General features: G+C 29.3%; 2 protein-coding genes and 2 non-coding genes across 5 annotated transcripts; 2 read left to right on the top strand and 2 right to left on the bottom strand.

Annotated features, from left to right (window-relative positions):
• Positions 1 to 1391: 1391 nt before the first annotated feature.
• LOC145185684 (serine protease 27-like) lies at positions 1392 to 4153 on the top strand. Of its 2 annotated transcripts, XM_080061670.2 has the most exons (6): positions 1397 to 1627; positions 1736 to 1873; positions 2010 to 2192; positions 2692 to 2877; positions 3427 to 3753; positions 3876 to 4153. In XM_080061670.2, the coding sequence occupies exons 1-6, from the start codon at positions 1459 to 1461 to the stop codon at positions 3998 to 4000; spliced, it is 1128 nt and encodes a 375-aa protein (XP_079917796.2). In that variant the 5' UTR covers positions 1397 to 1458; the 3' UTR covers positions 4001 to 4153. The 2 variants fall into 2 exon arrangements, with proteins under 2 accessions (XP_079917804.2, XP_079917796.2); XM_080061678.2 differs by lacking the exon at positions 2010 to 2192 and having other exon boundaries at positions 1392 to 1627.
• A 1589-nt stretch (positions 4154 to 5742) lies between these two features.
• LOC145202469 (nuclear pore complex protein Nup205-like) lies at positions 5743 to 24281 on the top strand. The gene is made up of 33 exons (XM_080075425.2): positions 5743 to 6115; positions 6255 to 6453; positions 6540 to 6710; positions 7119 to 7466; positions 7663 to 7940; positions 8089 to 8151; positions 8617 to 8733; positions 8936 to 9070; positions 9252 to 9492; positions 9729 to 9826; positions 10501 to 10683; positions 10847 to 11098; positions 11199 to 11439; positions 12512 to 12704; positions 12961 to 13081; positions 14244 to 14328; positions 14581 to 14727; positions 14920 to 15635; positions 15794 to 15985; positions 16154 to 16254; positions 16336 to 16499; positions 16579 to 16715; positions 16876 to 17067; positions 17193 to 17465; positions 21977 to 22234; positions 22365 to 22503; positions 22676 to 22765; positions 22840 to 22988; positions 23060 to 23177; positions 23323 to 23463; positions 23551 to 23654; positions 23746 to 23811; positions 23902 to 24281. Exons 1-33 carry the CDS (start codon positions 5981 to 5983, stop codon positions 23980 to 23982), a joined length of 5928 nt encoding a protein of 1975 aa, XP_079931551.2. The 5' UTR covers positions 5743 to 5980; the 3' UTR covers positions 23983 to 24281.
• On the bottom strand, positions 18685 to 18757 carry Trnav-uac (transfer RNA valine (anticodon UAC)). The gene has a single exon. It is a non-coding gene; the product is annotated as a tRNA-Val (tRNA).
• Positions 21867 to 21939, bottom strand: Trnav-uac (transfer RNA valine (anticodon UAC)). The gene has a single exon. It is a non-coding gene; the product is annotated as a tRNA-Val (tRNA).
• Positions 24282 to 25746: the final 1465 nt, after the last annotated feature.

The raw sequence follows: 25746 nt of genomic DNA, 5'->3' as shown, positions 1-25746 counted from the left end.
AAAGTCTTTTTGCGACTGGAATAGCTTGATTAGCCTTTTTGCGAACTTCAAAAAAACCGGCCTGTTTGAAATGACCTGATAAATCTTTCATAAAAGGTGTTATATATAGTGTGTTGTGAAATTATGTTATTGGGTATTTAGATAAAGTCAACAAATGACATTTTGTTTTTAAATATTTCCATATGTCTTGGAACCAGGTGGAACCAAGCTAAATTTGTAAACATCAAAACATCATGTATTAGCCTTAAAAATGACTTGATGGTTTTAATGGGTCGTATTTTTATCATTACAAATTTTTTTAAAGTTCTGAAACTTTTTAGACGCTTATATAGCTTCACCAAACAGAGAAACCTATTTTCTAATAAAATGACCAAAGAGTGTAAGATAGAACTTATATCATAACACTAGGAATAACTCAATGCCAGTCTGGAAACTTTGGTTTCTCTTTTTTTTTTAATCTTTTTTATTCTTTTCTGAATGTTAAACATCATTTTTGTCATGTAAAACTTGTTAAATGAAAAACTAGTTATCACTAAAAAACTAGTTAACTGTTATTTTTAAAGATATTTTGCATTGGTGTAAATGTACTTCGTATAAAAAAAAGTTGTTTACAGACATTGGTTTAAAATAAATTTTTACAACATATTTTTTGATGGCCTATGTAATTATTGGGGTGCTCTGTCCCTCCTTTCCTCCCCCCCCCCCCTCACCCTTCCTTTTTTACCCACCCATACTTTCTAACTTTTCTGAGCTATATATCTTGGGCGTCTCTGTTATGACCTAAAACAATTAAAATTATAAAACGTGTTTTGAGCGATGGGTGTATTTAAAAATTTCGAACGGAGTTTTTTTTTTTTACTAAGTGTTTGAGATTCTTTAACGGATATAGTTTTGAGATTCTTGTTACTTCACAACTTTAGACTCTGACTTGGTTGAACAAGAACTTCAATTTAAACACAGGCAGATTTTTTAAAACAGCGATTTTCAGTTATTGTTGTTTAAGAGTCTTAAAATAAACAAATGGCATGTTTTTCGATTAAATTATTTTTAGATTTTTTTTTCTTAATAATTAAAGAATAACATTTTCAATTTAAAGAACAACATTTTCAATTTAAAGAATAATGTTTTAAATTTAAAGAATAATGTTTTAAATTTAAAGAATAACATTTTCAATTTAAAGAATAACATTTTCAATTTAAAGAATAACATTTTCAATTTAAAGAATAACATTTTAAATTTAATTTCAAAAGTGATTTAAAATTTTCTAGTCTTCTAAGTTTTTAAAATATCAACGAAGAAACTTGCTTTTTTTTTTTTTTTTTTCAATTTTACGTATTCTATTAAAACAATTTATACATACGATATATAAATTATTTTAATAAAATACGTAAATATACAAGTATATAAACGTATATAAACGAGTCAGTTTAATAACAACAGAATGAAACGTAACAACAGATGAAAATTAAGCAGAACAAGAAAAAAATACATCTGTTTAAAAACAGACAGATTGACCCGGTTTTAAGTGCTCGATCAATTACAAGCAATATCTGTTTTTTAATTCAGTTGGAAAGGTGTTTGAACATGGTTTTCTTGTACTTAATCGCTTTCTTTTTAAAACTAGATGGTGAGTTTGGACTTTTTTTAAAATTAACTAGTAGATTAAGATCATTAAAGCTTTACAGTTAATTCAGTGCCTGAATGATTATCTTTTACACGTAATTTTTAATTACAGCATGTTGGCCATTGCACCATGTTAGAAATACTTTCTTTCCAGTTTTATTGCGTGAAAAATGTAAAGCTATTGAGGAAATTGCTCCAAATCCGTGTAGTTCATATGAATTCTCAAAATATTGCGCTTGTCAATACCCAGGTAAATTTTTTAGTTCTTTTCTATAACCATTTTGTAGTTCTTTGCTTTATATATATATATATGTTACTATTTCTAAAGTTTCATCTATGGGAATTGTTAAATGAATAAATGACTTTTATTAAACTCTCTTTTGCAGGAAGTGAACTAACAAATTTAAAATGTAATAAGAGGGAGAAAATAGTGTCTCGCATAGTCTATGGAGAAGACAGCATTGAGGGTCAATGGCCTTGGCATGTCAGTCTACGAATAAAAGATAAGCAGTGGTGCTCGGGTTCAGTTATCACAAACAGATATGTTTTAACTGCAGCCCACTGCTTCGGTTAGTGAGACCTCTACACGAGATATTTTAGGGTAAACTGTGGAAATTTGGTGATAATCACTAACTTGTTGACTGTTAGTTAATCTTAATATTGCTTCAAGATTTTTAGTTTCATTAAATAACTTTTAAAAAAAAGACTTAGTATCATCAAGTTACCTTGGTTTACCGTCGAAATTTAAAAAAATAGTTTAACGTTCAAAAACTTGTTTAAACTTTATTCAGTTACAAAAGTGCTGGAAGACTTTTGGTTTTTTTAGACCGTTGTGTAAGCTTCCCACAGTATGCTTATTTACAATGACTCATTTTTTTTTTTTGACGGACTTATTTGCGATAAAGTAATACTTCTGCGTTCTATTTTTTCTAAAAAATCAGTAAATACTGTAGCGTTTTAATAGCAACATTTTAATAACCCGAACTAAGTTTCTTAAATAAAGCGATTGCGTATTCTCATTCTTTTTAAATCGCGTTTATTGCTAAACTTCTTTTGATAATATCTTAGATGACAGGTATACAAGTACAATCGCATCTCATTGGCAGGTTTTGACTGGAGACTACCTTCTTTCCACAAAAGATTATAACGAAGTTGCTCATAAAGTGAAAAAAATTATTATACACGAAAAGTTTGAAATGAAACTGTTCAATAAAGGAAACAATGGGCTTTATTCTGTTGGATTCAATGATATCGGTAAGCTATTTTTAAAACAAGTGACGCTATATAATTTTAAGCCGGAGTCTTGCATTATAAGAAAACAGCTGCTTGTAATAGAACTTGATGATTACTTATTCCCTTCCATTACAATGTGAAATTGTCAATAAATACTATATCATATAAAAATATAATTTCCATTAATGTGGAAAACATGATATGTAGTCAACATCAGCTATAACGCGCAACACAATTTGTTCGCTACAGCAAATGTACAACAATCCATCCGCATTTATTAAAGTCTGTCAAAATTCTTTTCGATAAAGCAAAAGCTCGTCTTAAGCACTATATGTAATAATAGGATGTTATGTCATTACCCACCGTCATTACCACCGTAGAATTATAAAAAACAATTAGCAAACGGTAGTCAAACGATTTGAAGCTGTATTGAAATTTTAATATGTCGTATGTTACGGGACATTTACAACCCAAAAAGATAATATGGAGAAAGGTTGAGGTTTACCTTTCAGAGAGATTAAACTAAAGATTGATGAAAAATAAAAATCTGTATATATTCTTATATTTCAGCCTTGCTAGAATTAGAGAATCCAATCGATTCAAACTTATTTGATGACGGTGGTTTTTTGTGTTTACCGGACAAAAATTACTTACCTGCTAATGATGGTGAGAAGTGTCGAATTGTTGGTTGGGGACACCTCGCTTTTAACAGTACTAGTCAACCTGAGACCCTTCAAACTGCTTCTGTACCGATCGTATCAAATACTATCTGCAATGAGCCCAAAGCCTACAACAAAACCATAAAGAAAGATTATTTATTGTGCGCTGGTTACCCCGATGGAAAAGTTGACGCTTGTAATTTTGACAGTGGTGGAGCTTTGGCTTGCAAAAAAAACGGTGCACTGAATTTTTTTTTCGTTCTTTTATATCTTCATTAAAAGTTCTTTTATATTCTTCATTAAAATCATTGCAATTTTATTTATTTTTTTACTTTTCTAATTTGTGAATCATAATTTTAGAACTTTGGTTCGCTGCCGGAATAGTGTCGTCGGGTTTCGAATGTGCCAAACCTCACTCGTATGGATTGTATTCAAATGTAGCAACCTATAAAAATTGGATAATAGATAAAATACTTCTGAGTTAAAAAAAGCGTGTAACGTTTACAAAAGTATTTTTCCACTTTGGTTTCAATGAATTACTTTTAGCTGTGTAAAAATCGTGCTTCAATTGATCCACCTTGGGGGTTCTAATGTTAAAAGCTTCTTTTGATTAGAAAATTTTAAAATCTAATTAAAAAGACTTTTTTTTGTTAATTTTTTGAAAATTAGGAAATAAATTTTATCAGAAAAGTTTAAAACTGAAGCAAAACTTATCAATAAAAATGTTATGATCCATTAAATAAATTTTTTATCAAATCGGTTAATTTTAAATAAACGTAGCTTAAGAAGGTGAATAGTTTGATCAATGTTTTAATAAAATAATGCTGTGTTATGTTTACGGCTGAGTGGTAACTTTTTTAAAGTTTAAGTTCACGGAATCAGAATGGTGCTGATATGAAGCTCAATCCTTTTCATAACTTAAAACTTGAGATATTTGAATATAAAAAAATTTGTTATGTTCATTAAATAAAAGTAAATGATTCAAAACAAAGTAATTTAAAGAAAAGAATTTATCTAAAAGATTTATATCGCCTTGTTCAACAAATAATTAAATCTTGCCTGCAAAAGAATTACTTTCTGGAATGTCAGATTCCATAGACGAATTAACTCTTTACGGCGTTTAATGTTTTGTTTTTTTTTATTTTGTTACTGCAATGTCCGGCATTCGAATATGTAGCAGAAAAAACGCTAATTTGTGTCTAACCAGAACCTCCAAAAAAAAGATTTCTTTTTTCTGAGGACCGGTGACAAGAATGGCTCTTAGACTTTACAAAAATGCCCAAATAAAATTTACCATTTTGCAACATGCCTAAAAAACAATAATAATAATAAAAATAAAACATGCTTAAAAATTTTTGATAGTTCTGAGACTTACTTTCGTAATTTTATTTAGTCATTTCTTAAATCTTTTTTCAAGTGAATGAAAAATACATTTTTATAAAGGTGACTTTATTATTTTACACAATAAAGTTGTAAGCGCGATTATGTTAAATGTCTTGTTTCCAGATATCGTAAATCACCTCAGTAGTGTTTCGCATAGAGCTAAAACAGCCTTTTTGCAGCTTAAGTGAAGCACAAAGCACGGGAAAATGCGAATCGTCAAATTAGTTACATATCAAAACTTCGTTTCAAATTTATATCTCGGTATTTCCGTTCTGACATATAATTTACCGTTCTGACTTAATGTAGCAACCGTTTACATTATGACCATCATAAAATTACCGCTCCCGGTTACTTGAGGGAAGAAGTGTTTACCGCCACTTCGTGCACACTTGCAAAAATTCGAGTGAATAATCTGTAAATAAAAATTATGCAAATATAGCCATATTTGATAGACTAGTTATTCCTATATAGTTTTTACTTTCCTGAATTACTTTTTCCTACTTTAAGTATTTTTTTTTCTGAGTTTTGATATTTTAAAATCCAACTGTTATTTAAATTAAAAAATTGTTTTAAACTTTTTTTTTTCTTAATGATAGAGCATCTTTTAAAAAAAAAAAAAAAAAAAGAGAGAAAAAAGAAAAACGACAGAGTATCTCAATATAATTTTAATTCAATTAGAAAAAATTGTAATAGATACCTATAATATATCACATTCTAATACAAGAAAAAGCCACACTAATGTTCTATTACACTGCAATCAGCCCAATTTTATCTATACTCACTCCAATCTAATCACAGTCTAATATATAAAAGTAACATTGTACTCTCAGTCTTATATAATTTCAGTCTAACCTATACAAATAAACCTGGCTGAGATCTTGGAATAGCAACAGCCTTTTATGTATTAAACAATAACCACTTTTGCTCAAGTATATTTTAAAACTCTTTATTAAAAGTATAGGATTTTGATATACAATCTGTAATACTTTTAATAGCAGCTTTTGTCTATGGTATAAGGTATAAATTGTCTATTGCATTTGAAGTTCATTTGATTTTAATTTTACAGAATAGTTTTGTAAGACATGTGGTCATCTTCCAAAGAAATACTACTTGTTTGTGAAACAGCTATAATTCACAAACAATCTAATATATACGCTGAGCTTGATGAAGTATTAACAAAGCACAAACCATATTTTCTGACGTTATTAAAAGATAAGGTAAGTTTTTTTCTTTTCCAGAAGTTAAGTCAGTAGATAATCTTTAATTGGTTCTACTGATGGAAAAAAAACTCCTTTTGTAACTTGTTTTTATATTTATAACTCACCTAAAAATCTAAATTGTTTTTCTCTAATTTAGGAAAAAGATACTTTCCATCGAGAACAACTTAAAAAAGGTAACAAAGAAGGCATTCAAATAGAAGGACATGCTTCAGCAATTAAACTTCAAGAATCACTCATTCAAGATGCTCTTCTGCTAAGTGATAATTTACAATTAAATGAGTATGCATGTGTAGAGCTTCTTCTTTCTGGAGAGCAACAAGCACCAAACTTCCCAGGTTTTGTTTTATATCTTAAAATGGTTGATAATACATTTTATATCTCATAAAGAACCATTAGATTTTATTTTTTATTTTAAAATTAGGTTTATCTGGAAACTTGGTTGCAGCATTGTTATATCATGATGGAAGAAAGTCTTTACTATCTGCTCTTAAACTTTTGCTTACTGCTAGGCCTGGCGTTACATGGACATTAGAAATAGATGACAGAATTGTTGAGCTTATTGAAAATTTTACTATGCAACTAATTGAAAATGGTATGATTTTTCAAAACTTTCAAAGGAAGTCACACCGATGAATTTTATTATTAGTAAAAGAAATACACACCAAACTTAGTATTTTGCTTGATTAACTAAGAGAAGAATAAAATTGTTTTTATTGGTTATGCTTATTTTTTTAAAAAAGAGTCAATAACAGTAGAAATTTTATTGTTAAGCAGATCATATAATGTATCCATAAATTGTATCCAGATTACTAGCCACATAATTATTTTTGGTCTTTACCAAGAAATTGTCTATATACTACAGGCTATTGATAAGTAAAGGAGATTAAGGTTTATAAATAAAAAGCTGCCTTTCCTGCTTACTCTATATTTATATTTTTCCTTAAGTTTTCAATTTATTTACCTAGACAGGATATAAAAATTTCTTCTAAAATCTTTTCAGGTCTTATTTCAAAACTGTTACAGCTGCTGCAAGATATCAGTTTGCCTCAAGAACTGAAAAAGCTAGAGTCTTCTCGTGCTCTTTCTGATGGTAAACATAAGAAACAAATTACTGAACTTATAGAGGAACAACAGCTGTTACTTGCTGATTGCCTGTTTATTGTAGCAAAGCAGAACCCTTTACCAATTGATGATTGTGTAAATCTTCTAAACTTTCTTAAAATGGCAAAGCCAAATACACCAGATGGAAGTCTTGATTTTGTAACAGTTCGTGTACTATTAGCCCTCTTGTCAAGCTTTAATTGTGATGTGATGGATGCTGCAGTAGAAAATATTGGCAATGAGCAATGTAAGTGTAAGCTATAAAACAGTAGTTGAGCTTATGCTTATTGTTATATCTGTCAGGGGTCTTGATTTCCATAGTTTGAGTTAAATGAAATTTGATGGTGATACAGTCAGCAACATTTTTTAATATATTACATTACTTCATTTTAAAAATGAAAGCTTTGAGATCAATTTAGAAAATGAATAATAATTATTTTTAGATGAACAGCTTCCTTATTTTAAAGATAAATCATTCCTTCAGTGTTTAAACCAAACTCTTTGTCGTCCTGATATTCAACTTTGGCAAACACCTGGACTTAAATCCACAATATTACTATGTTGGGCAATTTTCTTGCGCACTTGTGCTGCCCATCCCCACTTTGTAAGTTTTGCTGATATCTTTGAAGATGATGAGAGTCTGCTAGATTCAGGAATTGAAGGGGATGCTTTTAATTTTATTAGAAAGTCAGTTATACAATCAAAGCATTTTCATGAAGAGGTATTTATATATATGCTTGTTTTTTTTTGTTTGTTTGTTTTTTTTTCCTTTTTTTCCTTCCCTTTTATAAAAATATTTTTGTTATTGTTTTAGTAATCAGTTTCTATATTTTATTGATGCCATTATCCTTCAATATGTATTTATTTAGGAATATTTTGTGAAGACAATTCATTCTTTTGTCACTTCTTTTATTGTAAAGTTCCCTCTGAAGGTAATTTGCTTCTTCAGTTTAATAATATGCTTTGATTCTGTTGAATAATTTTAACTATTATGAATGAATAATTCAGGCACTGAATTTAAGTTTGTTATATTTTATTTTGTTATGTTAAATATATATTATTACTTATATTTAAATTGTGTTAATTTTTTTACATTTAAACAATGGGTCTTTGGTTACCTTACTCTCCTGGTGTAACTCTATTTTAATGTCAATAATCACAAGAAATCATAAAAGAAATAAAAAATGATTAACTTATGAAGTCAAATATTTGATATTAATATTGATTTATTTACCATTTTTAACTTACAAAATTGTTTTTTAAAAATTATCGACACAATAATCTCAGCATGCACACAATGTTGAAACAACATTGAAATAACATTGATAGACGTTGATCAACATTATTTCAACGTTGTTTCAACGTTGTGTGCTTGCTGGGATTGATCTAACTTTTAGATTAAAGATATTCGTAACCATGGTGATGAAAATGCACGTATTATACAAGCTCATCTTTACGAAGGTATTGAACCTCCTCAAGGTTTAAGGCATGACTTCAAAGATTTTATGCTTTTGGTAGGTTATTTATTCTAATATGGTATTGTATATAAAGTTTTTTTTTTTATACTATTCTGTGGCAAAAAACTTTATAATTTCTTATTACAATTTACTCTTATAAAAATGAAACACTTTTTTATTTATTATAGTTTACAATAAAAATAAAATAAAAAATTAACTTATTTTGTTTTTTATTTTGTTTTTTATTTGATGTTAACAGGTTAGTGCATTGTATTCAAAAGATCCACTACAGTTAGAACTTTGTTGTGAGTATTGGATACCACCAGAACCACTTGGAGGAATCTTTTCACCTAAACCACTTAAAAAAGTGTTGCAGGCCGTTGATCAAAGAAAGGTTATTGGATATTTGTTTTTAGTTTAAAAGTTGCAAAAATGTTCATTAATTGCAAAAATGTTCATTAATTATGGCTGATTTGATTTTTTTCTTTTTTGATGTACAAATTAAAAAAGCTAAAATGTTTTTATGATTAAAAAATTTATTGGAAGTATTTATTCTAGCTTTGCTTTTTTTCCAGCTGATGCTAAATAAGTTTATACAGCATGCTGGTGATGTTCTACTGCAACCACTATATATACCATACATTGATATGTTAACATCTTTATCAAATAATGAGGAGGCCGCTTCTTTTTGCTTTCGTCTCTTAACATCAACTAGATCCACAGAAAGGAGCAGCTTTTGCATAGTGTCTTGGGATCACTTTTTCTTATCACTAAAGCAATACTATTTGAGTTTAAGACAAGTCACTGAAGCACCAGGTAAAAATTTCAGAAAGTGTACATTGCTTGTCAAATCAAAATAAATTCAGAAAAGATTTTTTTTGTTATATTACATTTTGAGTTTCACTTGTTCTTAGGAGTTTTTTAGTTCAAAATTTTATGCTTCAATCAAATCATTATCTCTCCTGTTTGAATTTTTATCAACTATCATGCATATAGAAAATTTTTACATTGTTGTTGGAACAATGTTTTATTTAACGGTTCCTTTATTAAAGATCACCGTGCTCACATACACAGACATCAAGAGATTTCACCTGAAGAGCTTGCAGGTTTGGAAAGCATCATCAAGCTAATAAAAATTGTAGCAGAAAAAGTAAAATTTTTTTTCTACTAAATTTTTGTTTAATTTTGGTTATTTTATAAAAACAAATTCTATACCTTAGAATAAATGATAAACATAGAAAAAAAAGCAAAATAGCAATCTAGCATGGAAATTTAAAATCTTTCCAACTCTAGTAGTTAACAAGTGTAATATTAGTATATAAAAGAAATAAGTTACAAAAAAAGTTTCTTATATTTTATTATATTTTAAATTTAATTTTTTAAATTTTGGTTAATTTTCTTTGTTGGGTCAATTTTAATTTTTGTGTAACTTTTTTCACTATATGGAGGTTAAATTACTGATTGAGTTAATGCTTTCTAGATTTCTGGTAAGCATTTTATAAGGATTTGAGTTTGTTGAAATCATTTTCTAGGGCCTTAAGAAGCACTTCCTGCTTGAACATCTAAAGTTTTTATAATTTTATCCACTTACTTTTTCAAACTAAGCTTCCAAAATAAAACAAAATTTTTTCTGCACTTGTGCAAAGTATCTTCTCTACATTTTCCTGTTTTGTCATTATAAAGAAAACCAATTAAATTTTCTGTTTTTTTTTTTTCCTCATATTTGTCAAATACTGCATGTAGGTGTGTTCTCCAGCCTGTAGTGTCTTGAAGCAAGATTTGTAAATATTATTACTTATGTTAAACAAAAATTATATATTATAGAATGAGAATGTTAGAATTGCCTTTTGTGAAAATCAAACATGGCTTCCAGTTGCTTCTCTACTGGGATTGGTTTGTTGTCCAATACCAACCAGTTTAAAGGGTTTGCTTTTGGAGACTTTAGCTGCATTTTCAAAGACATCAGAAATTGCAGCATCTGTATGGCATTCATTAGAGGCATCTCAAGTATTTTGTTTGTTTGTTTGTTTTTACTTTTATATTATATATATATATATATATATATATATATATATATATATATATATATATATATATATATATATATATATATATATATATATATATAGCTTTTTTCTTCGTTTTTGCAGTAGTTATTACTTTTTACAAGGTTCTTCAAACCAATATGTCTTCACAAAAATCAGGGATAGCTGTTGAAATCCAAGAAATAGAAAGTCGAAATGAAACTTATCCTGAAACACGTGGTTTTATGAAGTTACTTGATCAGTTAACCAATATAGCTATTCCCCAAACATTAGGGGCTGGTAATCGAACTCCAGGGTTTGATCCATATCTTCACTTTTTAGTTGACAGTGTATTTCTTAAGTTTAAAACAAGAGCATATAAAGACTTAAAGGAAAAGGTTTTAGAAAAAGTTTTTATGTTTTTAGTTCTTTTTAAATGCAAATAAATTTTTAATTTGAAAAAAGTAAATAGAATATATTAGAATACCATTTATTTAGTGGGATATTTGTTCAGAAGTATTACAATTATTTGTTAAAATACTCCAAGATTATGATCCTCTACCTGAACATTTTCAAGATAATCATGTGCTGATTCAAGGAGTCAACTTTGGTAAAGCATCCAAACCTCCTGGTTATCAACTTCTCAGTTCACTATTAAATTATTCTCCGATGCTACGAATGGTATTTTCTGTGGTTGATGATGTGTTGGAGCTCTTAAAAACTGTTCCCTCTTCTAGTAGTAAGTTCTTTTTTAAAATAATTGTAGTACTTAAATTCTGATGGTTTTAAAATAGTTTTGATAATAATTATGATAGCTGGGAAAGGCTGATAATTTTTTTATGATTTATGATTTTAATGACTTTGTTTGTGGTTGAAATTCTTCAAATAAATACCTGGAAAAATCAGCTTCTTTAGAATCTGCTGAGGGTTTTAAATCTTTTATCATCCTGCTCATTTTAGCTGTATTCTGTTGTTAAACTTAGTGGTGTGATTGTCTAAAAGATCTTTTTAACTTACTTTTTTTTTATTGTCAGTATAACCTCTAAAATATGTAAAACTGATGTTAGCAATCTATTTATGGTGTTCTCTTTACAATTTTATTTATAAATGTATCAAGCAAACAACAAAACAAAAAACAAAACAAAACAAAAAACAAAAAAAAAAAAAACAAAGCAAAAAAATAAACAAACAAAAAAAAAAAAAACAGAAAATAAATAGAAATAAGGTATTGTTAAGAAATTTGAAACCTTGTGGTAATAGTTTAAACTTTTTAGGTTTAAAACTGCTTATTTAGTTTATTAAGTTTTGCTCACTTCATTACAGCTGTAATGAAGTGAGCAAAACTAAATAAACTAAATAAGCAGTTTTCATTAAATGAAAAACCCATAGCAGCACAAGAGAACTTTCAAAAAAAATATTTCTTGCATAATAGTACTGGCATAATAGCATTCTTTGATTAAGTGTATTGAAGTTTAGGGTATTATATATATTATTCTTTAGAACACAAATTTTTTTAAAAACAAATTCTATACCTTAGAATAAATGATAAACATAGAAAAAAGAGCAAAATAGCAATCTAGCATGGAAATTTAAAATCTTTCCAACTCTAGTAGTTAACAAGTGTAATATTAGTATATAAAAGAAATAAGTTACAAAAAAGTTTCTTTTACTTGCTTTTTCAACTTATTTTTAGACAATTTATTTTATGGCTTACATCAGTATAATGAATTAGTTTTTGAAATTCTAATACAAAAGCAGATTTATGAATATTTGCTATAATTCAATGTCTCTAAGATAATGTCTTAATTTAGGTTTGAAAGCTGTTCTTGAAGATGCTGTTGGTTCGTGCATGCTATTGCTGGAGTCTGTTTTTGAAAAACAAGTTTTGTTTACAGATTTAGTTAGACAAAATGCTGCATCACAGTTACTATCCTCACTTGATGACTTATTGCTCTCTCTCAATCCTCGAACTGGTTTGCCTGATTATTTGCTATTAATTTCCAGGTAGAGCTGTTGTCTGGAATAAAATTTTAATGTTATTTTACTGTTTATCATAACAACTAATTTGCTAATTGAAGATGAATATTTTACTGGTAAAATTTCTAAGCAATTGAAGGAGAATATTTTAATGGTAAAATTTCTAAGCCATTCTATTGATATTTATCATGGTAGGCCGAGATTAAACCTGTCTTAATTTGGTTTGAATTTTTACGCAAGAGATTTTATTAAGTTTGTTAGTTTTCTATTATACTGTTTTTAGATTTTTGACAATAAACAATTTGAAACCAAGTGTTACTTTAAGTGCATTAAGAATTCTTAAACATGCATGCAATGGTTTAAGAGTTCAAAAAGAAATTGTTGGCATACTTTGCAAAGATGAGGTTTTTTATTTCTTTTTTGTTCTAAATTAATATGTTATCAACACTTGGGGGATTAGTTAAATAAAAACTACACCTGTTTTTCCTATTCTTTTGTGAAAGTCTCCCCCTAATTTCAAATATTGTTTTTTAATTTTTAATACAATGATTAGCTGCTAAGTTCCTTATTATAAAAGGCAGAATTTCTTTCTTATAAAATCTTTTTTATTCAATCAAGATTTTGATATCCTTGTCAATGAAATGTTCTTTTGAGGTTTTAAATTAGAAAGTGACTTTATGCTGACACAACGTTAGATTTCTTTCTTATGGAACCAATTAATGAGATGATTTAAAAGTTCTGAGATGTTGTGTAATCCATCCTTTACACTAGGTTTTTGATAACCTTTTACAATGAGCCTGACAATAGTAATTTGAATGAGATTTTAGTTTGGTTTACTATCAGCTTTTGTATTTATAATTCAGTAACTTACTAGAAATTTAAGAAAAATATTTAGAAGCTTAATTTCTATATTTGGCTATGGAAAAAGTTCAGAATTAGTAGATGTTAGAAATATATTTCTGATCTATTATCCATATACTTAATGAGTGTTCCTTTCAAAGCATCTTATACCCCATTCACACCAAAAATAAAACTTGTTTTAATGGTGGTTATTTAAACTTGTGACGCATTTTTCCGTTCACACTGCTTTTTAAAACCATGTTTCAAATAAATGAGTTTCAAAAAATGGTAGCTAAATAAAACACCGTTTTAAAAGCGAGTGTTATTAAAACTTGGTTTTGTTGGTGTGAATGGGGTATTAGCAATTGTTTTAAACTTAGTTTTAAAAGAAAAATTCAACTGTTTAACTAGTTTTTAGTTTCTTGAACTTTGTGTTGAAGATCTTGAAGATCAAGCTTTATTGACTTTAGAGTCCCTCTTAAGAATTTTTTATAATAATGTTTTGCAATAGTTCATTCAGTAGTAGTTTTACTATAAAAACCGAAATTAAGAGATTATAGTGTTCAATTGGTTAACTGATTTAATTGATTTGAAGAAATCATTTTTAATGACCTAGAAAGAAATTGCTTAAATACAGAACTTCACAGCTTATCCTAATGTATATATATTTAGCTTTTTTCCCCTTAACCCACAATGATTTGCTAACTTATTTAATGGTTATAATAGCTAGGCTCCAGAGAGCTTTTGGTTGGATTCTCAGAACAACTGGAAATTGATGAACCAGAAGTTGTTGATGAATTGAAGGAAAATGGTAGATTTATTTCTTAAAATTTAAAATGTTTTGATTTCCTGAGTATCTAAGAGTGGCTAAGAAAATATAACAAATTTAACAAAATTGATTATGAAATTAAGTTAAACAAACTAAATTAAAATAAAAAAGATAATTGACTTGGAGAGTTAAAAAATATAAAAATGATATATTAAACTTTTTGCTTAGAAATATACTTGTATTAATTGTTACTATAATATTGATTAGTACTTCAACATTTTTTGTAATTGCTAGACAGTGGAAATACTCGAGATTTGATTCGACAAGAGCTTATCCACCTGTTGATATTAACAATTAAACAACCTTCAGTTAACCTGGCACAATTTTTATTGGGATTTGAAATTCACATTCCTGTTTCTAAAACGAACTTACAAGATGCAGGTAATTTTATATATATATAAATTATTATATATGGTACTACTTCATAAAAAAAAAATGAATAGCATATTGTTTCTGTAATGTTTGTTGTTATTAATAGTTTTTTTGAGTAATTATGGTATTATTTATGGGCATATTGCATCTTAAAGACTCTAGTTATACAAATCTTTATCTATTGCTTTTTTCTTTGAATAGGTGTTAGGGGTTTTCCCAAAACATGTTTTCATGCAATTATTACTATTTTGAATCGAAGTTCAAGTTTGTGTGATTACACACCAAGATTTAAAGAACTGCTATATCATTTATTGTATTTAATGTGTTCACATCAAGAAATGGGTTTGCCAACAAGGAGATACCTTCGTACAAGCTTAAACTTTTTTGTTCGGCATGCTTCTGCCTTACCTTTTCTGAAAAATGAAAATGATGTTGATGAGATACAGTTTATTCGACTAGCTAATCAACAATCATGGTTACTAAAATCTCTTGCAATTGAAATTAAAGTTGTTGCAACCAGTCACGCAAGATCAAGTTTACAGCAACTGGTAGCTGTTCTTTTTAATGACTCTCTTTCTAATGAGAGGGCTTCAGCGACTACTAGCAACTATACTCTCCTCTCTGATATAACTCAAAATGACACAGCTCAATCATTTACAGGATTGTCTTTTAAGTTAAATGACTCTAAAAGTTTAATTTTATCTCTTCTTTCCTCAATGTCATTTTTTCAGAGATATCCTCCCAATATAAATTTAAATTTTTTTGACTATGCTGCTATTGAACAGTTGTTAATTACTTGTGAAGAAACAGATGAAGGTGGATATTCTTTATGTAATGTAAAGAAGCTATATAAAGTGCTTATGCATGAGATCAATAACTCACAGGTTGTAACAGGGCAGCGTCATGAAGTATTAAATGTGTGTAACTCCTATTTTTGATTTTTAACATTTTGCTTTGTATATATGCATTTTTATGTGAAGAAAAAATATTTCCATTATACAACTCAATTTTGAATATTTAGTTCTTGCCCATGTGATGATCAAGCTAACAAACATCTTGTCTTTTTATGAAATAGGAAGTGAAATTAGTTTTAAAACATGCAGTTGATCGCAATCTTGTACGTGAATCATTTCTAGCAAAGACCAATGCTTTTGATGCTTGGCGTCAGGTAGTGGAAGTGGTATTTGCTGTCTGCCCTGAAGATATTTTATCTCTTAATGAAAAGCAAACTGTTCTAGTGAGCCTTTTAAAAGAATTGTTATTGCAGGTAGGTCACAGTATACTAGTAGAAATGTTTGATAATCAAATTCTTGTGCTTAATGAAACAATCCTAAGTTTAATGCTTTAAATCTGAAATCTTACTGTAGTAACTATTTGGTAAGTTAGTTTAGAAAAAAAAAAAAAAATCAGAGTTTCTTTTTCAATTTTTTTTCAGCTAAACAATGTTGAACACTTGTCAGAACTTACCTCTCCTATTTCTGGGACTATTCTTAGTTTGATGGCTAACTTATGGTTATTATTTATGCAATTCGAAAGGTGATTTTTTTAAGTTTTTATCTTGCATAAAGTTAAGAATGATGTCATAATAATGTTGGGTGTCATTTTATTTATTTACAGAGTTTCTTCAAAAAACTATACTGTTATGTCTTCAATCTCTGGCTTACTCCCTTCCCTTGTTTCAGCAATAACTTCAGCAAAGAATGCTCGTATGAGGGCAAATCTCTATGGTGCATTGTTGTACTATGTACAAATTGGAAATATGCAAAATTCTATTGTCGAAGGTGTGATAGGCTATTTTGAATATTTGCATTTATCATGGTCATTTACATTATTTTCAACTTTTAATAGTAATTTTTTCAGGTGTTTCAGATGATCTTTTTTCCAAGCAATCTAAGGAAGGATGGGAAACAGTTGCAGCAAAAGAACTTAGTAAATATGGTGACTTGTTTTTTGAAGTAGTTGCCAAAGATACATGTCAAGGATCTTGTATATCAAGAGTAAGTCTCCTTCTTAAAATGTTAAAAGTAACAGTTACAGGTTCATCTTCTTTTTTTTGTTATTGTTTAAGTTTTATATTTATCCTTATTTTATGGATGGTTTAATCTTTTTTTTAATGTATCGTATCTTTTTTCTTTTAAATTGTTTTACACTTTTAAGATGATGTCAATGAGTGTCCTAGATGTAGTTGCTTCATTGGATTGGCAGCGCAAATATCTATCGGTTATGTCATCTCGGGGGTATTTACGTGTTCTTGTTGATCAGTTGCTGGAGGAGGATGCTGATTTACTTAACATATTATCCTTGCAGCCAGATAGTATGAAACCATTGTATATGTTCCAATCAAAAATGGTGGGTACTCAGAACATAGAGTAAAAAAAATAAAATGTACTTCTAAATCATTGTTGCATACGTGGGTCGTGTGTATCTAATGTAGATTATATCTTTTCTATATTATTTCTCTTTTATAAATTTAGGCATTGTTAACCAAAATAGCCTTAACTGATGTGGGTGCTCAGTCTCTGATTCAAGTTGGGATATTATCTCGCTTGAGTGAATGCCAGTTTTTAGATTTTCATATTGATAAACTAACCATGATGGCAAATTCCTCTCTGGCATACAGCAACAACCAGGATCCTTTTTTGCCAAGTTTAATTGAACGTTATTCGTCGATATTTACTGCTGTTTCACAATTGCTAATTGCATTTTTATCATCTCTTGGTGTACGTCATCGAATTGCTATAAAACAGGTAAAACAGTTTTTTTGAGTTATGCTTTTGTTAGTAATTTATAAAATTTAGAAAATCAAAACTAAGGTTTGTTGTTTGGCTTGCTAACAAAATTTCTTCAATAAAAATGTAATTATAACTCAGTGTTTAACCTGCGCTATTTGTTCAAACATCTATGTTACTTTTAATGAGAACCATTACATTCGGAAGAGAGCTATTAGAAAAGTTAATATTATGAGTAATAAGTGCATCAATGAATTTGTAATCAGAGATAAACGTTTAAAAATCGTAAAAAAAAAACCTAGGCGATTGACGGTTGTCTAGAGCTTAGTTATAACTAAATAATATCCGCTTAATTATTTATATAAAAGTTTGTAAGTAGTGATATAAAATGTTGAAAGAAACGAGGAACTTTTATTTTATAAAAAAAGTTAAAGCTCCTTGTTTGTTGAGAAGTACTGCTGATTTATTCTCTTGACATAGAGCTCTTGTAATGGATGATTTGAGAGACCTGAGATTTAAGCGGTCCTTTTTGCAACCTTTGCCCTCCACAAAACTTGATTTGTGAAAAGTAATCCAGTGTATTCAAATTTGGAATGGAGGAAGAGCAAAAGTCTTTGGACCATAATTAATCATATTGTCTTTTAAAGGCTGTTGGGTCTTTTAGGAACCATGGTTAGGAGCTCCATCCTGTAGGAACACATAATCTCAACTGGGAAGGTCTTCTTGAGCAATTGTAGCGCATGCTTTTTCAAAAGACTCATAAACCTTTTTGTTCGCTTTTTCTTACTCTTTTATAGCATCATTATTGAAAATCTTTTTAAATAATATTTTAAAATAATATTCATCTTTTTAAATCTTTTTAAATAATATTCATCCAAGATCAGTTTAACTAAATTACGAAACATATTTATGTATAACATCTTTAATAAGCAAAAGTAAGACCACTATTTCAAGTTATTATTGACCTAACACTGTCATTTTGAGTTTTCATTTGACTTTTCAACACAAAAAGATCAAGATGAATGAAATAGAAAACAGCTATTCAGTAATATAATAGCAAAACCATATGAAAAAACTCGAAGTCACAATTTTACAGACGAATTTCCCAGTGTATTTTTCCCAGTGTATTTTTAATTTCCCAGTTGTGCTTCTTCTATTTGTTCCATGTTGAAATTTCACTTAGTTTGAAAATTCACTTAGTTTGCCGTCTGAAGGAAAAAAAAAAAAAAAAAAAAACTAGTTCTGCCCGGGCTCGAACCGGGGACCTTTCGCGTGTAAAGCGAACGTGATAACCACTACACTACAGAACTGATGGCATCGTCTAAATTTCAATAAATCACTTTCACCCACACATATCTTTAAATTGCAGATTGATAATTTTGTACAAAATATAAAAATAGAACAAATTTTTATTTTTTAAATCAGAGGAACCTGTTTTATCCTATTCAATAGGTTCTTATCGAAATCTGAAACGATTTATTATTAACAGTCCTTGGCATTTTATTATGCCAAGGACTGTTAATAATAAATCGTTTCAGATTTCGATAAGAACCTATTGAATAGGATAAAACAGGTTTCGCCGATTTTTTCGACCTTGTCCCATATAAAAATTTTAGAAAAATTATCGATCTCGAAGTTTGATCGTATAGAGAAAAGATTACTCTTTACGATGCCCTTAGAACGAATGACTTCCTATAATGAATAAGGAAGCTATAGCCCCCGAAAATTAAAAAATGGCAACCACTGGTATGTGCTCTATGTTCGCACCCCATGTTTTTGGACTTACGCCAGTGTTCTTCTATACGTTTTTTGTTTTTTTTTTTTAAAAAAAAAGAAATATTTTTTCAGTAGTTTTTTGAAATAAATTTATTTAAAATTTATAAACACAAACGAAAGAATGATATCAAAAAAAATTTATACATTTGTATGATTTGCAACTAAAAGTTTGGTTTTTTGCTCCTTACTCATGTAGTTTTACCATCTCAAACTTTGTTGCACCTGCTCAATGACGTCGTATCACCTGAAAAATAAAGAAAAATTTAACACATTTTGTATCAATATTGCAACTAATTGATAGGCTTGGTTAGCCTAAAGCTCTAGATATTTTTATGTTACGTTATAAAAGAGCAGATAGGTTGTTTAACTTTAGTTAATTTTAAGATATTCTTACCAGAATCAGAAGAGTATTGCATGACTGGCTATTTCTTTTTAGGCTTATTCTTAGGTTTAGCTGATGACATTCGCTTCCTCTTTGCCACCACGTGGTTGGCCTGTGAAATTTTCTTTTGAAACTTACCGTAGCATAAGGAACATTTTTTGATCCTCTTTCAGCTAAGACTTTTCCAGCTTTGGGTGAAAATTGAAACCCAGACTCATCGAAGTTCAAATTGCGCTTGGGTTCATATAGGATATCTAGGTCTTTCTCCGCCAAGAAGCTTCTAATGTCCGCGAACCACTGTTTAATTTCTTGTTGTGACACATTACCATTTATATCCAGGTTTTAACGACCCTGATCTACCAAATTGATAAGGTCTGTTTATTTTCCTCATCAAACATTCATTTGACAATAGACAGGACATAATTGACATGATGGTGTCTATGGTGACAGGATGAGCTCTCCTTTGTGAATTGATTATATGTTAACCAACACTTGCTCTTGAGCTTCGGTCAAAAATGTCCAGGGGCCCATTTTTACCCTTAGGGGCTTTTTCACAAATATTATCTCTTAAGGTTGTTCTAGGAATGCCATTATGCTTTGCTGCACCAGTTGCGGTTCTTCGACCACTAAAAGATAATAAATAAAATATGTAGCTTCCTAGGCAGTAAGAACTTACAGCAAAGGTTATTTAGATAGTGAAAGGTTAGTAGATAGTGACATTCTGTAAAGGTAAACATAGTTTAAGCTTACCTCTTTACATCCGCAACAGCCTCCGCTAAATATTCTTCAGTATATCCATCTCTAGTAGACTTTCTAGATGTGCTACGACTTTTTTTATTCATCTTTATTTTGATTATTTAAATAAAATATTTGAAGTTTAAACAGTAGTAGCAAGTTTAAATTTGGTAGCCTGGTACCAAGTATTAAATGCAAAATTAGTTTTAAAATTGTTTAAAACCTGTTAATAAAGTCTGAAAATAAAAAAATAAACGCGTATGATATTATTAATCAAAAAAAATTTTTTAAATCTTTCTATTCGACGGCGACTACTATTTAATGATTAAATTTAAAAGTATATCATAATTATTCAATTACATGTTTTAATTTTTTCTTTAATTAATCTTAAAACAAAAAAAAAAAAAAAAAACGGTATTGCTTAATGGTTTATAAAAAATTAAAATGGCAATTATCAACGATGGCGACTACTAGCTAATTGGTTGTGGCGAAGACCAGCAAAGATTTAACTGCTCATTACGTGGCCATTTTTGAATAAAATTGAGACATGCGCGTATTGAATTATGTGTCACAGTTTACATTTTATGATAAGGATAAAAAAAGTCAAATTTTAAAAAAAAATTTTGATGGCGGTTACTAGCAAGGGGGCTACATTGCTTCTAGTCTTCGCCACCACCACCCCACACCTTCCCTTTCAAATTCATCTACTAATTCTATATTTATAAGATATTCCTGCATCCTAATAACATTTTGAAAAAGAGAAAAAAAGAAAAAAAAATTAGATTATAAACATGTTTTTTAAGTGGATTATCGAAAAGCTTTTCTAAAATTTGTCATTAAAGTTTAAGGATTTCGTTAGGACAGTTTTTTTCTAAAAAGTTCTGTGCCTTTATTTTTAAAGTTAAAATAGTCAAATTTTCGTCAGTTATAAAGAGAACATCAAAGTTTTTTTTTTACGATTTTTGAACTTTCCATCAATTAGTTCTTGCTCTGCATATTTTTTAGTGACCGAGTGGCGAGGACTAAGTCGCATGGCGAACACTGGGTGTTTTACCCTATCAAAAATTTTTACATATAGTGCAGCGTAATAAGAAAGGGTGGGTTTATCGTTTTACATTTCAATGCGATTCCGTGATAAAATATATTGAAACCATAAAGTTTTAAAATGCGCGGACATCTAAGAAGAGCTATTTAGTATCTCATCTATGATGTGATCTTAAAATATGAAATACCTCGTGGCGAAAATGTGAGTTTACTAAAATGGCTTTTTTTCGGAATCGTATCGAAATGTATTGCGATACAAGACGCCCATCCTTATTTTTTAAGACTTTAAAATAAAAAGTTTTTTAACATTTTCATGTTCTTAAAAAAAAAAAATTAATTTCTCTTTTTTTCTCGAAATAAATAGTAAAATAACAAGAAAACCTTTCCTTACAAGAGAATCATCTGGTCACACCATCGTAAAGATCTCTAAAAAAAAAAAAAAAAAAAGACGTTTACTAATAATGACAAGTATAGAAAAAACATAGTTCTGCCCGGGCTCGAACCGGGGACCTTTCGCGTGTAAAGCGAACGTGATAACCACTACACTACAGAACTGACTTTGATATATTATCATTATTTTCTTTTATTACAGATTCATACTTTAATAATAAATCACGAAGATGCTTTCCTTAATATTCTGCACAATGGCTGTGAAAGTTTCTCAAAGAAATCATATAAACTTTTGTCGCTGGTTATATCCATTATGTCGCTATTAGTTTTAAACGAGGATTCAGACGATGGATGGGAAATACTAAGCGACGAACAAAGGCATTGGCGTATGTTCATGAACAGAGTGCAAAGAATTATGTTTTTAATGCTCAAAAAATTTTCTTTCGCAAATTTTTATAAGGTAAAGGGTATTTATTCGAACTTTGTATGTTAAATTATATTATTTAAATGTATTAACTTTTAATTTGGACTTTACAATTTTTAAAAAAGATAGTTCCAAACTCTTTTTGATAAAAGGAAGTCTGTTTTAGCAAGTTGAAACGGTGTTGGAAACTGATTTCGAAGGTCCAGTGTCACCTATCAACGTTGGCCATGTGGAAGTGCAAAACACGTTGTTACAAATACGTTCTCGGGTGTTCACCTTTTTTAAAAACATAGTAGCTAGCAAAGGTTTGTTATTATGCCTTGATAATTAGCAAAAAAACAATTTAAAAGATGCATAGAAGGAGGAGACTTAAGTAAAATTTTTAAGTAAGTTACCTTCTAGTGAATGAAGCTCTAGAAAATCTTGAACGTAGCCCTAATATACTAATTAGTCATTTATAATTTCTTTTCTGTTAAGGGTTGAGTGGCCCTTATTCTCGAATCATATTTGCTCCATCGTTAACTGACACTCAGTCACAAGAGACCAGACTGAACAGTGGAAAGCCAGGTAAAAGAGAGATTAGTTTTTACTTTTGTTTTAAATGATGTAAAGTTTGTTAACTTTTTATGTTTGTGTTTTAGTTAACTATCAACAATTGCCTTCATTGCATCTTCTGTTAATCGAGTTGAAAGGTTGCCCAGAGCAATTAAAACAATGCGTTGAGGCAACTAATGTTCTAAAAAGAAAAGCAAATTCTGTATCTGATATGACGCACGATGAAATCAATGAGGTAAGTTTGTAGACATTGATCTTCTTTTTTGGAATTTATTTTCATGATAGCAATTTATTGAATCGGTTTAGATTTTGTCCCAAGAACCTGACACGGACCGCTTACCGTTTCATCAACGAAAGGCTGTTGTTCACCGAATTCTTGAGAAGTTACTTGTTTTACGAGAAGAGCAAGCCAACCATCTTACATGCATGTTATTTTGTTTGTTTTTTAAAAATCTCAGTGAATTTTTTTCGTTTGCTTACTTTTTTTTCTTTTTCATGAAAGATTTCGAAAATTGTCATAAAAACAAGAACATCGTGAAACGTTCAAAAACCCTACTATTTTTCTATAGATATTTTAGAGCACGTGGTTTATATTCTTTGGAGACATCTTGATTATTTTTATATCCACTGTATTCCAAGTGACGATTTATTACTCGAAGACGGAGGCTTTTCAAAGACTAATTTTTCTTCGCGTGCTCGAAAACTCACTGGTATGAAAACCTTTTTTGTTTAAAAAATTTCCTTTTGATATGAACCAGTTTTAATGAATCAATTTTGTCTTAATTAATCGAGAAAAGAAGGGAGCCTTTCGTCGAGTGTTATTTCGAGTCCTTTAAAAGTTGATCTCGCAAAACGTGGAACAAACGCTGAGAAAAAAATAAAAAGAGAGGATTTACTAGAAGTACGGGTTTTGAAGTTATTTTAACGTATTTTTCAAATCTTTATTTTTGTTAAGATTTATTTTTTATTAATCTATGGACCTTTTTGAATAGTTGAAATGTGAAGCTGCAACGTTAATTAACGAACAACTTTGGATGAAAGTGCTCGACCATGATCAGGTTTTTATTTATTTACTTCTGTTTTCGATTCTCTTTTGTTTACATTATTATCAAGTTTTGCTATTAAAATATGTTTGAATATAATTTTAGGTCCATGGGCGTTCTCCTAGGCATTCTTTTTTGTCAGCTTTGGCGCATAGAATTCAAAGTTTAATTCAACTGAGCTCATGAGCTGCAATAAAAAGAATATTTTCATGACACGTGTTAAGCTCAAGATGGTTTCAACTCTAGTTAAAAATGGAATGTCAAGTGGTTTAAATAATTTATTTTGAAATACGTAGAAAAGACGCTTCAAATTGAATCCGAAGAAAATAATACGAGCTAATAGTAAAACACTTAGAAAATATGGTTTACTGAATTACTCCCTGATAATTTTTTCAAAATAGCAATAGCACATTAAAGTACATTTAAAAACATGAAACCGTTTTGTATTAATTTCTATTTAAAATAAGTTCAAACTGGCTTTGAAATATCTTTACCGTATTTTCTTGAATATAAACTGCGTGGTAATATCTATTCAGTGTTATTAGGTTGGAGTATTTTTAAAAACGTGTTTCAATTAATTGATTGCGCGATCTTAAAACAACAGCCAAAGTGCTCGCCAATAATGTGTTATTTAATCAATATTTCTATTTCCTTCCAAATTAATAAACTTAGCTTTAGTACATTAAACAAATCTTAATGGTTCAGCTTAAAAAATTGCCCCAAAAGTAATGAAACAGATCTGCTCGAAAAATAAAAAACATTTCTTTTATATATCATAATGCCAAATGAGTATTTTCAAGTAAGTCAAATTTCATTTTGTATTGTTATATTTTGATAGACCATGACAATATTTTAGGATTACATTATGTATTTTAAAATATTTCAAAGAATTTATTCATTAAACAATTTTTAAGGTGAAAGATGAATAAACTATCCCAGCAAGCACACAACGTTGAAATAACGTTGATCAACGTTATTTCAACGTTGATTCAACGTTGTGTGCTTGCTGGGATAGAATTAATACAGCGCAGAACCACAAAAATACCAGAGAAACTGAAAAAGTTAGACTACAAGTCCAGATGTTTACAACTTGGCCTATCTTCTCTAGTTGAACGTCGTAAAAGAGGTGACCTCATCAAAAAATATAAAATTATTAACAACATCGACACAGTCAACTGGCACTTTCCCCTCATCACAATTCCACCAAGAACAAATCACAGAGAAATACTTCACCGTGAGAAGTACAGCAACAATTTAGCTCGTTTCCACTTTTTTAACAATCGCATTGCCAAGGCATGGAACATGTTACCAGATAAAGTAATCAGTTATCCAACTGTCAACAGTTTTAAAGCGAACCTCGATAAGCTCTAATGTTACTACAGCTCGCAGCTTTCCTTAGTGAAAGTTGCAATATGAGCTTCACAAAAACTAACTGTAATCTGACAATCTATGATTTGTATTTTGTCAATTATTTTTACTTTTGTTGTAGCAAATATATACTACTACTACTACTACTACTACTACTACTACTACTACTACTACTACTACTACTACTACTAAGGTTTGTATCTAAAAAATGATCAAGTTTTTGAATTGTCACGGACAAAAAACCTTGTAAATTTAATGCTGCCTCAAATTGCAGCCCAAAAATTTCCTGATATTTTTATTGAACTGGGACACTGATTATTTGAATAATAAAAGTAAAAATCTTAAGACGAATGTTAAGAGTACCTTATTGAAGGATGACTACTAAGGGTATAAAACTCAAATTTGCTTTATGCAGTGAACGAACGAAATCAAAATTTTAGTCGAAACCGTTACCGAAATTTTATTGAAACCGAATCTAGAGAAAATCAGTATTTAAAATAATTATATAAAATGTAGAATTTCTAGCAATTTTAACATCTGATGTTTACCTAAAGAATGACTTAAGTATAATAACTTGAATCA

The sequence above is a fragment of the Hydra viridissima genome, unplaced genomic scaffold, assembly GCF_058129835.1.
Source record: "Hydra viridissima isolate aposymbiotic clone 2 unplaced genomic scaffold, HvirCarnegie_v1 scaffold_2, whole genome shotgun sequence".
NCBI classification, from domain to species: Eukaryota; Metazoa; Cnidaria; class Hydrozoa; order Anthoathecata; family Hydridae; genus Hydra; species Hydra viridissima.
The sequence above is the reverse complement of the archived record's forward strand: the minus strand, read 5'-3'. Positions and strand labels throughout refer to the sequence as shown.